The sequence below is a fragment of the Mobula hypostoma genome, chromosome 20 (genome assembly GCF_963921235.1).
Source record: "Mobula hypostoma chromosome 20, sMobHyp1.1, whole genome shotgun sequence".
NCBI classification, from domain to species: Eukaryota; Metazoa; Chordata; class Chondrichthyes; order Myliobatiformes; family Myliobatidae; genus Mobula; species Mobula hypostoma.
In genome coordinates, this window is record NC_086116.1 from 48897146 (window position 1) to 48911024 (window position 13879).

Consider the following 13879-nt stretch of genomic DNA (forward strand, 5'->3'; position numbering starts at 1 on the left):
CAGGACAGCATGTTGAAATCAGCCAAAGTACAAAATCCTATAGCTATACATGTTCCAAAAGTTTGTAGATATGAACTGATTTATATTTCATTATATATAGTTTATTCTGGCTGCTGTAACACTCCAGATCTGAGAAATATTTATTTACCTTGTATCTCTTCATGCAATCTTTCTTGGTTCTTCCCGGAACAGTAGCTGCTATTTTCTCCCATCGTTCAGGTGTGTTAACTGGATATGTCTTCAGTGCCTGTTCCAAAAGCTTCTGTTCTTCTGCTGTCCAAGGGTTAATTTCACAACCAGGCACTACAAGGAAGCAAAGTGAATGTTAAATATAAAACCTCAAATGCAAATTATCTTATGAACTTCTGCAATACTTTTTGTGAAATTTGAATTTTAAATTAATTCTTTAAATATAACAGCTGGCTGCACACATAATACTTGATCCCAGGACAACATGCTAGATGTGTCAGCAGTAAGAATGACAATGGCCATTCCTTGGTTAAAAAGCTACAGTTGAAAGAAAATTGCAACATAAGTCCAAATCCCAGTCCCAGCCAATCACTGAATGTTTGAAACTTTATTTTTTGGTTAAAAGATCTTATCACTAACACATTTAAAAAATATTAAAGCTAGTTGATTTTTTTTAAGAAATCAGGACAACCTGTACCTCATGAGGCACGGATTTTATGGTGACCAACAGAAACATGGGTCATGCCAATTAGCCCAAGTTTCTCCCATACTGAATGCCACAAGGTGTCTAATGTTAGTGTTTATATACTGTACTTGTACAAATTTTGCTGTCATTACTATGAACTTTTGACGTGAGTTGGCAAAAGCACATGACGAACGTCGAGCTATGATGACCTACCGATGCTCACCACTAAAATCGAGGCGAGAAGACTGCAACTAGCGGGGCACTGTCTACGCCACCCCGAGCTACCTGCCAGCCTAGTCATCATATGGGAGCCCAAGCATGGGAGGATGAACCCTGGGCGCCCTCCCAAGACTATGGTCAATACGCTCCTAGAAGAGAGCAGAACGGCTAATGTAGATGAACTGAACACACTGATGAGGGAGAAGTGGAGAGTCCGTCATCGTGCCCGACGCCGGTCCCTTAGGCCTGAATCGACATAGTAGCAGTACTATGAACAACTGCTGTTCTTTTCTTCTTTGCTCTGCAGTGCATTAGTTTATTTTGCTTTAGTGGAAACTTCTTTGTACTAAGGTAGCACCTTTTCCAGACAAATGAATTATGTTTCACAGGTGTGATGCCAGTCCACTGAGCTAAGAGAAATTTCAGAAACAGCAAGGGACTGAATGCAGTTAAATAATAGTGGTGCCCAGAATTACAATCAGCAAGGTGGAATGGATATAATGATATGGAAATTGACAGGCAAAACAGAAACAATGACAACACTACAAATTCTATGGTTCAAATCTTTGAAAACATATGAAGTTAATTTTCATAAAATACAAGTTTTCAACATTTGCAAAAATAATTTTTTAAATTCCATATGCGGACCGGTAGGATTTGTAAAACATCAGCTCTGGGGGAGTAAAACAATTTTAAATAAAAAAAAAATGTTCATGAATGACAGTGTCAAGTTCCGTTTGTGTCAACCCAATCTATACACTTTTCCCTCTTTTCCCCTGAATATATTCATCTCTTGAATACTAGTAGCGAGAACAGATCTGAATAAATGCTCAAGTATGAACAACAAATTAAGTGTTAATTTTTTTACCCTCAAATCTTTCTGAAGGAATTGCCTTATCTACTGTTGCGGCTGCCGTACTGTGTTCCTTATTGAATTTTTCAAATGCCTTCTTGTTTATTTCATCTTTTTGTTGAGGATCTGTGGAACAAATAGAATGATTAAAAACTAACATTTTCTGAAAATAGTTTGAATAAGAAATCTAAACAGCCAATTTTAAAGAATATAAAAATGATCTGAGTATTTTCTGTGGACAATTAATAAATGGTGTCATTTATGTGAAAGTATATAAGTAGATTTTTAAGTTATACTTCAAAATAACCACCTCAATCCAGTTCACAAAGTGAGGATTAAATAAAAGCTTCAGCACTTACCAAGTTTTTGTAAATTCTTGGCTTTGTGGATTACATCCTTGGCTGTTCTTTTAATTCCACTTGTTGAATGTGAATTGATAAAGTTAGCAATTACTTCCCACCTAAAAAGAATGTGCAGTTTGATGTAACTGTGAATTATTTACTACATTTGGATATTAAAACATTAAAGGTAATTGTTGTTTGTGTTTTCTTTAAATGGAATGAAGTAAAAACTTGATAAAGGTATGTGAATATCCACTTATCCAATTGGGACATTTTTGATGAAGTAACCCAACCTAAACATTTAATCTTTGCTTTAATAAGACTGTAGTTAAGAGTAACAACAATCCAAAACCAGTGATACTAGTAACCTGAACTAAATGCTGGAAAGTCTCCGCAGGTCAGGCAGCATGTGAAAACAATTAAAGTTTCAGGTCAAACCACTGTTGGAATGTCGAACATTCTCTTTCCACAGATGTTGCTTGACTTGGTGTTTCCAGCACACAGTTTACCCTATGAGTCTGACTGAAATGCAACACACATTGGCATGACAATGCCCACTTACTCTTTCTGGAAAGGGACATTTGATTAAGTCTTTAGAGAATTGCTACTACCTTTGCAAAAAAAAGACTAAATTCAATTGGAGAAAATTAAGTGGGAAAATAACCAGAAGAAAAACAAATAGGCCCCTTGACTCAGAATAGTTAGAGCTGTAATGCTTATTAATACTGTTCAGAATAGAAACTGAGATGTAGAGAAGTGGAAAAGAAAACAATGAAGGTCAAATGAATCAACCTACTTGCATTCCATATTTTTTGTATATCTGTTAATCTTATACTGCTGCCAAAGGAGAATTTGTGGTCACCACCCAACAAGTAGCACCCCCAAGGACGCGACCCACATGTAAGAAATGTGAGAAAGAAACACGTTGCTTAGGATTTTTTCCTTTAACTTGAAATTTTACAACCAGATATTAATGCTATCAAAAGCAATTTAACTGTCTCAAAAGTACTTATATTTTCGTTTTTGCCAGTGCCACACCCAACAAGATGCAATATTACATAAGTTACAAATAGTTTCCAGGTATTACCTTGCATTAGTTCCAGCAGGGAAGATATTTACACCCTTTATCAGGAGCTGCAAGTCATCCTCAAGCCAGGCTTTGCTCCCTCCTCCACAACCTGCAACATGATCTGAGCTTTTTGTAGCCTGCCGCATGCGTGCCTCTGCTTCCTCCTTTTCTTTTGCTAATTGTGCATTCACCTCTTGGATCTTCCAATAGAAAGTTAAAATTAGAACAACACTCAAGTGCCAGGGATCAACTTATATATATCCATTTTTCAGCTATCTCCGTGCATCTTTAAGGAAACTGGCTTTTAAAGGGGAGATGTCATGTTCATGTAGATAAAGTGAACAAAGAAAAAGCACTGTACTTGAAAATAACCCATACCGCTACAAGCATATCATTGCCTCTTGTTCATTTCATTTGATGGAAATTATAAACAATTTTTGTCATGAGAAGTCACACAAAGCAGCAAGTGGAAGAATGGTGAGGGATAGGAAAAGTGGGATCATTGATAGCTCTCAAGAGAATTTAAGGATGGTATCATTTTAAGCCTTCCCCTTTGATCTAATATTAAAGAAAAGCAAGAGCCCCAATAAAACAAGAGGTTCCAGACAGTGCTGATGGAAAGGAAAGTAGATTGTGTAAGTTAATTGATTAAAAATAAACGAGATACGTAGATCACTTATGTTAATGTGTGTGCTTTTTACTGAGGCAAGGTAAATTACATTGGGAAACGAAGAAGTACCAGCAAAGAAATTCAAACAAATACTTTGTGTGTCCTCACAGAAAAGAAACAGGAAATAATGAAAAAATAAAGATCAAAAGTTAATGTAAAGCTCAAAGAAATCAACTGTGAATAAAAAAAACTAGTACTGTAGAAATTAGTGTGACTGAAGGGCAATAAGTCTCCAGGATCTGATGACCTGCATCCAAGGAGGCAATGACTATGGTGACAGTCGAGGCACGAACGCAAGTAAATAAAATAAACACACCAATATGAATTCAGACTAGAATGTGCCACATCGCATAATATTTTAGTGTCAATTTAGTCTCAAGGACACTAAAGCAACCCATTTGCAGATCATGTGTCAACAAAAGATTGGTCTTTCTTGCATTACCACAACATTTTACAGCATACCCGTTTCTGAATTTCAACTTGGCCTTCATCCCTTGTACTTGATGCAAGTACTTCATTTAAGGTTTGTAGGCTAGGAGAAAGGAAAACAGAACATTGAAGCTGGGAAAGTAGATCCTAATATCTGCATTCCTTATACTATTGTTAAAACATAACAATGCATCAATGTGCATTTAGGCAAAAATAACACAGTAACTGAAATATAACAAACCAAAGTTGGCATGTACTCAGTTTCAATCCACAATTTAAAATTTTATGTACGTGCTATATAACAATTTATGAGAAATAAGTGCTGTGCGGCTAACACTTAAACCACAGGCCATGATGGAAAAAGAAATCACTTCATGTGAACTCTAAAAATAGAGATCAACTTTATGTGACCCCTCCAACCCAGTACTAAAAAGTAGAACCAGACAGCCACTGCTGAATGTAAGACAGCAGAGGGTTATTCAATCTCAGTGGGAGCCCAGGTCACTAAAATTAAGGATGGAAAGTGTAAAAAATGTACCTTGTGTACTTTCAGATGACTGTCCTGGGTAGGGTACATCAATATCAGTAGCAACAACACTGGGAACAACCTTCACAGAAGGAAGAACTGTCTACCACCCAAGGAGCCTGACCAGCTCATCTCACATGGCCCAAGCCACGAGTTGTGTAATTAAATGTAACAAGTGCAGAGCTAGAACAGTGAATCAACTGGAATTATTGGAAATTACATAAAACCAAGTTGTACTAAACATTAGTTTGACTGTCTTTGTTTGACAAGTCCATGGCATTACCTTATAGAGGTAATAGGACCACGCAAGATTGCTTTCTTCAAAAAAAAAGTAAATTTGCAGTAATGTAACATTTAAGATACATCATTATTCTCCATATAGAGATGAAATCAAATTCAACTCCAAGCAAAAGAAGAAAGCTTTTAAAGCTTGGCTAAGAAATTGATTTCAAAAAAGGTGTTAAAGGGGAAAGGATATAGATGTAGGCAAAATATCTATGAAGTTTAGAAGGGGGGGACTGCACAAACAATACAGATCAGGCAGCAACAAACCATAGCCTTCCATATCCTTCCCCATCCATGTATTTATCCAATTTCTCTTAAATGTTGAAATTGAACTTGCATCCACCACTTCCACTGGCAACTCGTTCCACATTTTCACCACATGCACTCTTAAATATTTCACCCTTCGTTCTTAATCTATGACTTCTATTTCGAGTCTCACCAAATTTTGGCAGATAAAGCTTGCTTGCATATACCTCATAACTGAAGTTTTCTACACATGCCTCCTCTCAAAGCAATTCTATTAAATTCTTTTGCTTTCATTTAAATGCTTTGCAGCTTGCTAATTCAGTTGCTGCGAAGTCATAGTCTCCATGTTCCATATAAGATTATGGACTTTGGGACATAAAACTCAGTTTCAATATCATTATTTTTTATTTGTAGTTTATATTTATTTTAGAAATAATGGAGGGGGAAGGGAAAAGAGAAGAAACAATGCTAAAGAAACATAGAAAACCTACAGCACAACACAGGCCCTTTGGCCCACAATGCTGTGCCGAACAAGTCCTTACCTTAGAAATTACCTAGGGTTACTCATAGTCCTCTATTTTTCTGAGCTCCATGTACCTGTCCAGGAGTCTCTTAAAAGACCCTATTATATCTGCCTCCATCACTATTGCCGGCAGCCCATTCCACGCACTCACCACTCTCTGCGTAAAAAAAACTTACCCCAACATCTCCTCTGTACCTACTTCCAAGCACCTTAAAACTGTGCCCTCTTGTGCTAGCCATTTCAGCCCTGGGAAGAAGCCTCTGATTATCCACACGATCAATGCCTCTCAACATCTTATACACCTCTATCAGGTCACCTCTCATCCTCCATCACTCCAAGGCGAAAAGGCCGAGTTCACTCAACCTGTTTTCATAAGGCATGCTCCCCAATCCAGGCAACATCCTTGTAAATCTCCTCTGCACCCTTTCTATGGTTTCCACATCCTTCCTGTAGTGAGGCAATCAGAACTGAGCACAGTACTCCAAGTGGGGTCTGACCGGGGTCCTATATAGCTGCAACATTACCTCACGGCTCCTAAACTCAAACCCACGACTGATGAAGGCCAATGCATCGTATGCCTTCTTAACCACAGAGTCAACCTGCACAGCAGCTTTGAGTGTCCTATGGACTCGGACCTCAAGATCCTTCTGATCCTCCACACTGCCAAGAGTCTTACCATTAATACTATATTCTGCCATCATATTTGACCTACCAAAATGAACCCACCTCACATTTATCTGGGTTGAACTCCGTCTGTCACTTCTCAGCCCAGTTTTTCCACCCTATCAATGTCCCGCTGTAACCTCTGACAGCCCTTCACATTATCCACAACACCTCCAACCTTTGTGTCATCAGCAAATTTACTAACCCAACCCTCCATTTCTTCATCCAGGTCTTTTATAAAAATTACAAAGAGTAAGGGGTCCCAGAACAGATCCCTGAGGTACACCACTGGTCACCGACCTCCATGCAGAATATGACCCATCTACAACCGCTTTTTGCCTTCTGTGGGCAAGCCAGTTCTGGATCCACAAAGCAATATCCCCTTGGATCCCATGCCTCCTTACCTTTTCAATAAGCTTTGCATGGGGTACCTCGTCAAATGCCTTGCTGAAATCTATATACACTACATCTACGGCTCTACCTTCATCAATCACATCCTCAAAAAATTCAATCAGGCTCATCAGACACGACCTGCCTTTCACAATGACTATTCCTAATCATATTATGCCTCTCCAAATGTTCATAAATCCTGCCTCTCAGGATCTTTTCCATCAACTTACCAACCACTGAAATAAGACTCACTGGTCTATAATTTCTTGGGCTATCTCTACTCCCTTTCTTGAATAATGGAACATCCACAACCCTCCAATCCTCCGGAACCTCTCCCGTCCCCATTGACGATACAAAGATCATTGCCAGAGGCTCAACAATCTCCTCCCTCACCTCCCAGAGTAGCCTGGAGTACATCTCGTCCGGTCTCAGTGACTTATCCAACTTGATGCTTTCCAAAAGCTCCAGCACATCCTCTTTCTTAATATCTACATGCTCAAGCTTTTCAGTCCGCTGTAAGTCATCCCTACAATCGCCAAGATCCTTTTCCATAGTGAATACTGAAGCAAAGTATTCATTAAGTACCTCTGCTGTCTCCTCTGGTTCCATACACATTTTTGCACTGTGACACTTGATTGGCCCTATTCTCTCACGTCTTATCCTCTTGCTCTTCACATACTTGTAGAATGCCTTGGGGTTTTCCTTAATCCTGTCCGCCAAGCCCTTCTCATGGCCCCTTCTGGATCTCCTAACTTCTTTCTTAAGCTCCTTCCTGCTAGCCTTATAATCTTCTAGCTCTCTATCATTACCTAGTTTTTTGAACCTTTCATAAGCTCTTCTTCTCTCCTTGACCAGATTTACAACAGCCTTTGGACACCACAGTTCCTGTACCCTACCATCCTTTCCGTGTCTCACTGGAACGTACCTATGCAGAACTCCACGCAAACATCCCCAGAACATTTGCCACATTTCTTCTGTACATTTCCCTGAGAGCATCTGTTCCCAATTTATGCTTCCAAGTTCCCGCCTGATAGCCTCATATTTCCCCTTACTCCAATTAAATGCTTTCCTAACTTATCTGTTCCTATCCCTCTGCAATGCTATGGTAAAGGAGATAGAATTGTGATCACTATCTCCAAAATGCTCTCCCACTGAGAGATCTGACACCTGACCAGGTTCATTTCCCAATACCAGATCAAGTACAGCCTCTCCTCTTGTAGGTTTATCTACATATTGTCTCAAGAAACCTCCTTGAACACACCTAACAAACTCCACCCCATCTAACCCCTCGCTCTAGGAACATGCCAATCGATATTTGGGTAATTAAAATCTCTCACCACGACAACCCCATTATTATTACACCTTTCCAGAATCTGTCTCCCTATCTGCTCCTCGATGTCCCTGTTACTATTGGGTGGTCTATAAAAAACACCCAGTAGAGTTATTGACCCCTTCCCATTCCTAACTTCCACCCACAGAGACTCCGTAGACAATTCCTCCAAGTCTTCCTCCTTTTCTGCAGTCGTGACCCTATCTCTGATTAACAGTGCCACGCCCCCACCTCTTTTGCCTCCCTCCCTGTCCTTTCTGAAACATCTAAAGCCTGGCACTCGAAGTAACCATTCCTGCCCCTGAGCCATCCAAGTCTCTGTAATGGCCACAATATCATAGCTCCAAGTACTGATCCATGATCATCCGCTATTTATCAAAAGGATACCCTATTAAGACCCAGAGCACAGATATGAATTTTTTTTTAAATAAAAGTAAATCTTCATCTAGTATAAACCACATAAGGCATGAATCAGATAAGAAACTGAGATATTTACCTCACTAATTCAAGTCGGTCACAGAGTTTCTCCACATCCTCCATCATTTTCACATTTTCAGCTTGATTATCCGTAAAGTAGTTCCAATTCTTTTAAAAAGGAAAAGTGAATCACTGTACAGTAATGTGACTAGAAAGCAGTGATGACAATGACCTCAGAATCCACTTGCACTGATCTTATAAAATCCTCATGCACCATACAGAATATGTAGAGGTCAAGTCTATTGACTACCTTTTTATAAGGGAAGTCCAAGTTTTAGTCTCTGCTACTAGAGGTTGGCCAACACTGTACTGAAGATGCTTTGGTTGCTCTTAATCACTTTTTTCTTGCAAGGACAAGTCAAATGGAAATATTGTGTGCTGGAACACAAATATACACAGAAATTCTGTTCTAGGTGACGTTTCTAAGCTGCCAATACAGATCAATCTCTCAGGCAGGACAGCTAGGTCTGATGACACTTGGAATGTTGCACTAATTCAAGGCAACATCTCCAAAAGAGAAAGCAGTAGAAAATAGGGTGAAAGATAGCAAAAGTGATGAAATAACCTGTAGGTCAAAGACATTGCCTTTTTTATATAATATTTCAATCTTACTAAAGTTGACTTTCATATAGGCTTTAATTTTGGTTGTTTTCAGTCTGATGGCTGTAAATGATTAATGTCACAAGTTTACCTTTTAATGGTTAATGTCAGGGAAAAGATCTCAAAAGGATGAGAAGTAAAGAAAGAGTCAGTAATTACTCTGCATAGACTGAGCTGTTCTAATCCACTGCCATATTGTTGTTGTAAATTGGCATCTGGGATCAGAATATAACTGTGAGTGAGTAGCCAAAATGGATTAAGTTGCTGTAAATTGATATGAAATATAGCTAATTAACTTAATTCTATCAACCAATATACCACAGGGTCTAGTGTGCATGTCTAGTCATCTAATTACAGAAAGGCAATCATTGGTTTTGAAACTGTACAGATAGGAAAAACAAGATTAATTATTAATTTTACACCAATTTCAAGGATTAAAGAAATTGGGCTTAGTTTTTGAGGTTAACTAATCAAGGTGAGAGTGGGGCAATAAATTAAAAGGGGACAAAATGACATTGGCAACAAAATGTGGACACATTTATGATGAACAGATATTGAACTCTGGTGACTTGACAGAAGAGTGGAAAGAAAGGTGGGACTCAACAATTTTAGAATGAGACAACTCTTACCAAAATGATAAGACAGAATTGTAAGCAAAAGACTTCTCTAAACCCACTTCAACCAATCTAAATAACGAAAAGACACAAGAAAGATGATGAGCGGTCAGAAAGCATGGTAGAAGACTTTGTTGAAGTTTATTTTTTAAGAATGCTACTTTTTCAGAGAAGCAAAGAGAATTTGTGGGAAAGACACAAAGAATGGACCAGCTGTAAGTACGTGGTAGAGGAAGTAGATATGATTTTTTGTAATAGACTAATGACGTAGGGTTGGAAGTGGATAATATTGCAAATGTTGTAATGAGATCAGAATCAGGTTTATTATCACTGGCATGTGACATGAAATTTGTTAACTTAGCAGCAGCAGTTGAATGCAATACATAATCTGAGAGAGAGAGAGAGAGAGAGAGAGAGAGAGAGGGAGAGGGAGAGGGAGAGGGAGAGGGAGAGGGAGAGGGAGAGGGAGAGGGAGAGGGAGAGGGAGAGGGAGAGGGAGAGGGAGAGGGAGAGGGAGAGGGAGAGGGAGAGGGAGAGGGAGAGGGAGAGGGAGAGGGAGAGGGAGAGGGAGAGGGAGAGGGAGAGGGAGAGGGAGAGGGAGAGGGAGAGGGAGAGGGAGAGGGAGAGGGAGAGGGAGAGGGAGAGGGAGAGGGAGAGGGAGAGGGAGAGGGAGAGGGAGAGGGAGAGGGAGAGGGAGAGGGAGAGGGAGAGGGGAGAGGGAGAGAGAGAGAGAGAGAAAATAATAATAAATAAACAAATCAATTGTGTATATTGAATAGATTTTAAAAATGTGCAAAACAGAAATACTGTATATTAAAAAAAGTGAGGTAGTGTCCAAAGCTTCAATGTCCATTTAGGAATCGGATGGCAGAGGGGAAGAAGCTGTTCCTGAATCACTGAGTGTGTGCCTTCAAGCTTCTGTAACTCCTACCTGATGGTAACAGTGAGAAAAGGGCATGCCCTGGGTGCTGAAGGTCCTTAATAATGGACTCTGCCTTTCTCAGACACTGCTCCCTAAAGATGCCCTGGGTACTTTGTAGGATAGTGCCCAAGATGGAGCTGACTAGATTTACAACCTTCTGCAGCTTCTTTCGGTCCTGTGCAGTAGCCCCTCCGTACCAGAGATGCAGCCTGTCAGAATGCTCTCCACAGTACAACCATAGAAGTTTCTGAGTGTATTTGTTGACGTGCCAAATCTCTTCAAACTCCTAATAAAGCATAGCCACTGTCTTGCCTTCTTTACCACAATTTAGTATTACTGGAGGTACATTTTCCAATAAGTCATTAAACTGTATCTGAAAGATCACATAATATACAGCTGGGTTAAGAAATATCACTAAAATAGATTATTTAGGCATTGCTACATTGTTGTGGGATCTAACAAGGTTTCATCTTTGGAGGCAGAGATAAGCAAACCTAAGTTTAAGAGGTATCTCATACACACTAGTAACTGATTCACCATATTACAACTGACACCAACATCTGGAGAATAAGGGACATAAAAACTTGCAAGAAGAATGTACAAATGCCCAAAAGGCCAAAATAGTAAACTAGGGCAAAATGATTAAAAATCGCCATCTACAGTCTGCTAAATAAATTGCCTAAAGTCAACAGAAACATCCTAAGGATTAGAATAATTCTTGTTGAAGGAATTAGCATAGTTAAATCACTGAAGGTTTTGTGAGCAAACAGAAAGGCTAGCAATTTGTTCATTCTTTTCCTAAAAGAGAGCATGAATGGTAGCAGACAAGGTCCAACTATGTTAAACAAATTTTCTGATCGCTACATCAAATTGAACAACTATTCTTTAGGATGGAAGACAATAGCCAAAGAAATAAAATTTGCTGTTAACTCGATGTAGTTACTGTTCTTTGCACTTCAAAGGGCATTGAATAACGTACATGCCAATCTTAAGTCTGCTCCTGTTGATTGCAGGAACAATTGCATGAGGTTATCCAACTAAGTTTATCAAGACACCAGTTATATCAAAAAATTAAATTGTTTTCATGGTCACCAATTGAGAAAGCTATGGTTGTTGGTTACTCCCGGGAAAGTAACTCAATTGCTAAAATTTATGCCAGAAAATCATTCAATCGAACCTCAAAATTTCAATTCATTAATCTCCAGAAATGAGCACCCAGGCTATTAAAAAGACATTTCATCACACCTTACAGACTGTACGCAGCTTTTGCCTTTCTTTCTTAATTGCTTTCTTCTGTATTTCTTTTTCCTTCTTCAATTGTAGTGCCTGCTGTCTGGCTTCTTCCTCTTCTTTTTCTTTGGCTAATCGAACAATTTCCAATTCAGCCTGTTTTTGCTATTTAAACAAAGTATTTTCAATTGCTTTGTAAAACATAGGTTAAAATAAATCTAAGACGTTTGGATGATTAAAAGTTACTGCTGTAAAATATCACAATACAGAGTTCTAAATTAAACAGCTCAAAAATACGCAAAATTAAATCTTAATTATATTATTCCAAATAAACAATTTGATCATTTTATAGGATAATAATAACTTAAAATATTTAAATATTATTGCACAGCAGAGAAGAAACCTGTGCAACTTGTACATTCTCCTTGTGTCTTTGTTGGTTTCCCAAGGTGCACATACCAAACAAGTGCAGGTAACAAACTTGGGCAGTTACTTCTCTCTGCACCTTGTGGCACATCGGGTGGCAACCTGGCTGTTCCTTTAGCAATTTTTGTCTCTTTTTTTTATATAAACGAGGTCAAGTTGCTAGCTCAACGCTCAACCCAGCATGGATGGAAAGCGTGCAAGGAGCCGGCCAGATTCAAACCCAGGACCATCCTCCTCAGAGTCCAGTGCCAATGCCACTACACCACGGGCTGGCCAAAGGAACTTGGGTGGCCATTGTACATTGCTTCGAGAATGTGAGAGATAGAATCTGGGGGTTGTTGAGGGGGGGACGTGGGGAGAATAAAGGATTAATGTAGGATTCCTGCAAATGGGTACTTGATGATCAGCCTAGACTTGATGGATTAAAGGGTATGTCCCAGTGTGTAATAACTCATTTAAAAAAGTCCCACTTGATTTGTGAGGGGATCCAGGAGTGCCCCTATTAACCGTTTGAAGAGAGACAGAGAGAGACATTTATCATTGATGGTTTGTTTGGAAAGGAGAGAGAGACCAAGATTGACGGTTGGACTGACACGGGAGTTAACTTTGGAGATAAAAACTGAGCAGCTCGAAGGTTGCTATGATGAGCAACAGGACATTGTTGATGTTACTTTCAAGGACTTGTTGCCTGCTTGCATTTCTTCGCAGACAAAGGAGGGAGGGACTCTTTGAATGACAGGTGATGCTCAGGCCTGGTGAAATAAATAGGAGGTCAGATGATACAGACCTCAGACACATGACCTGGACACCGAATGAGCATTGTTGTGCCCGCAGAGAAAGTGGGTTTTGGAGGATCGACCAGGCGGATCGATCCAAATTGCTGTTCCAGCGGTGAAGAAGGGGTTGACTGGTGGGGAGTTGACTATGTGTCCACCCTTGCCGGGGTGATAGCTCCACCACGGGAAAACCGGTCCCCCTGATTCCAGTCACAGTCGGTGACTTGTAAAGGATTTCGGAGGATGACAAGAAGATCGACGGCATCAGCTCACCTGAAGACTCAACTCACTCTCTCTCCACCACTACTCAACTACATACCACGAACTGAACTGAACTTTACTCAACATCGTAAGATTGTATCTTTTTACCCCTAGACTTATAGAAGCTTGGTTTTTCATATATATTCCACACTTACTTTTATATATAATCATTGCTAACCTGTTTGATTTATCTACATTTATATTGCGTAGTTACGAATAAATATTAGTAGTTTATAGCAATACTGGACTCCAAAGTGTTTTCCATCTCTGCTGGTTCTTTATTCCCGTCATGGAGTATGTGACAGATTATAAATTCAACCTTTCATATTATTTATACTAGGCGTGCAACCAGAGGTTAGTGCTACACAGTAGTT

At 39.5% G+C, this 13879-nt stretch overlaps 1 protein-coding gene across 3 annotated transcripts in view; it reads right to left on the reverse strand.

Moving 5' to 3' along the window:
* Positions 1-13879, reverse strand: part of dnajc2 (DnaJ (Hsp40) homolog, subfamily C, member 2) — a 36315-nt gene that overhangs the window by 162 nt on the left and 22274 nt on the right. Inside the window, exons 10-16 of one of the 3 annotated variants that reach the window (XM_063072835.1) lie at positions 12058-12207; positions 8696-8784; positions 4270-4339; positions 3156-3337; positions 2087-2187; positions 1743-1853; positions 149-303 (exon numbers count right to left, since the gene is read on the reverse strand). In XM_063072835.1, the coding sequence (XP_062928905.1) occupies positions 149-303; positions 1743-1853; positions 2087-2187; positions 3156-3337; positions 4270-4339; positions 8696-8784; positions 12058-12207 (858 nt within the window). Of the gene's footprint in view, positions 1-31; positions 304-1742; positions 1854-2086; positions 2188-2772; positions 2906-3155; positions 3338-4269; positions 4340-8695; positions 8785-12057; positions 12208-13879 lie in introns of those variants that run through there. The other 2 variants (XM_063072834.1, XM_063072836.1) reach the window with 2 other exon arrangements.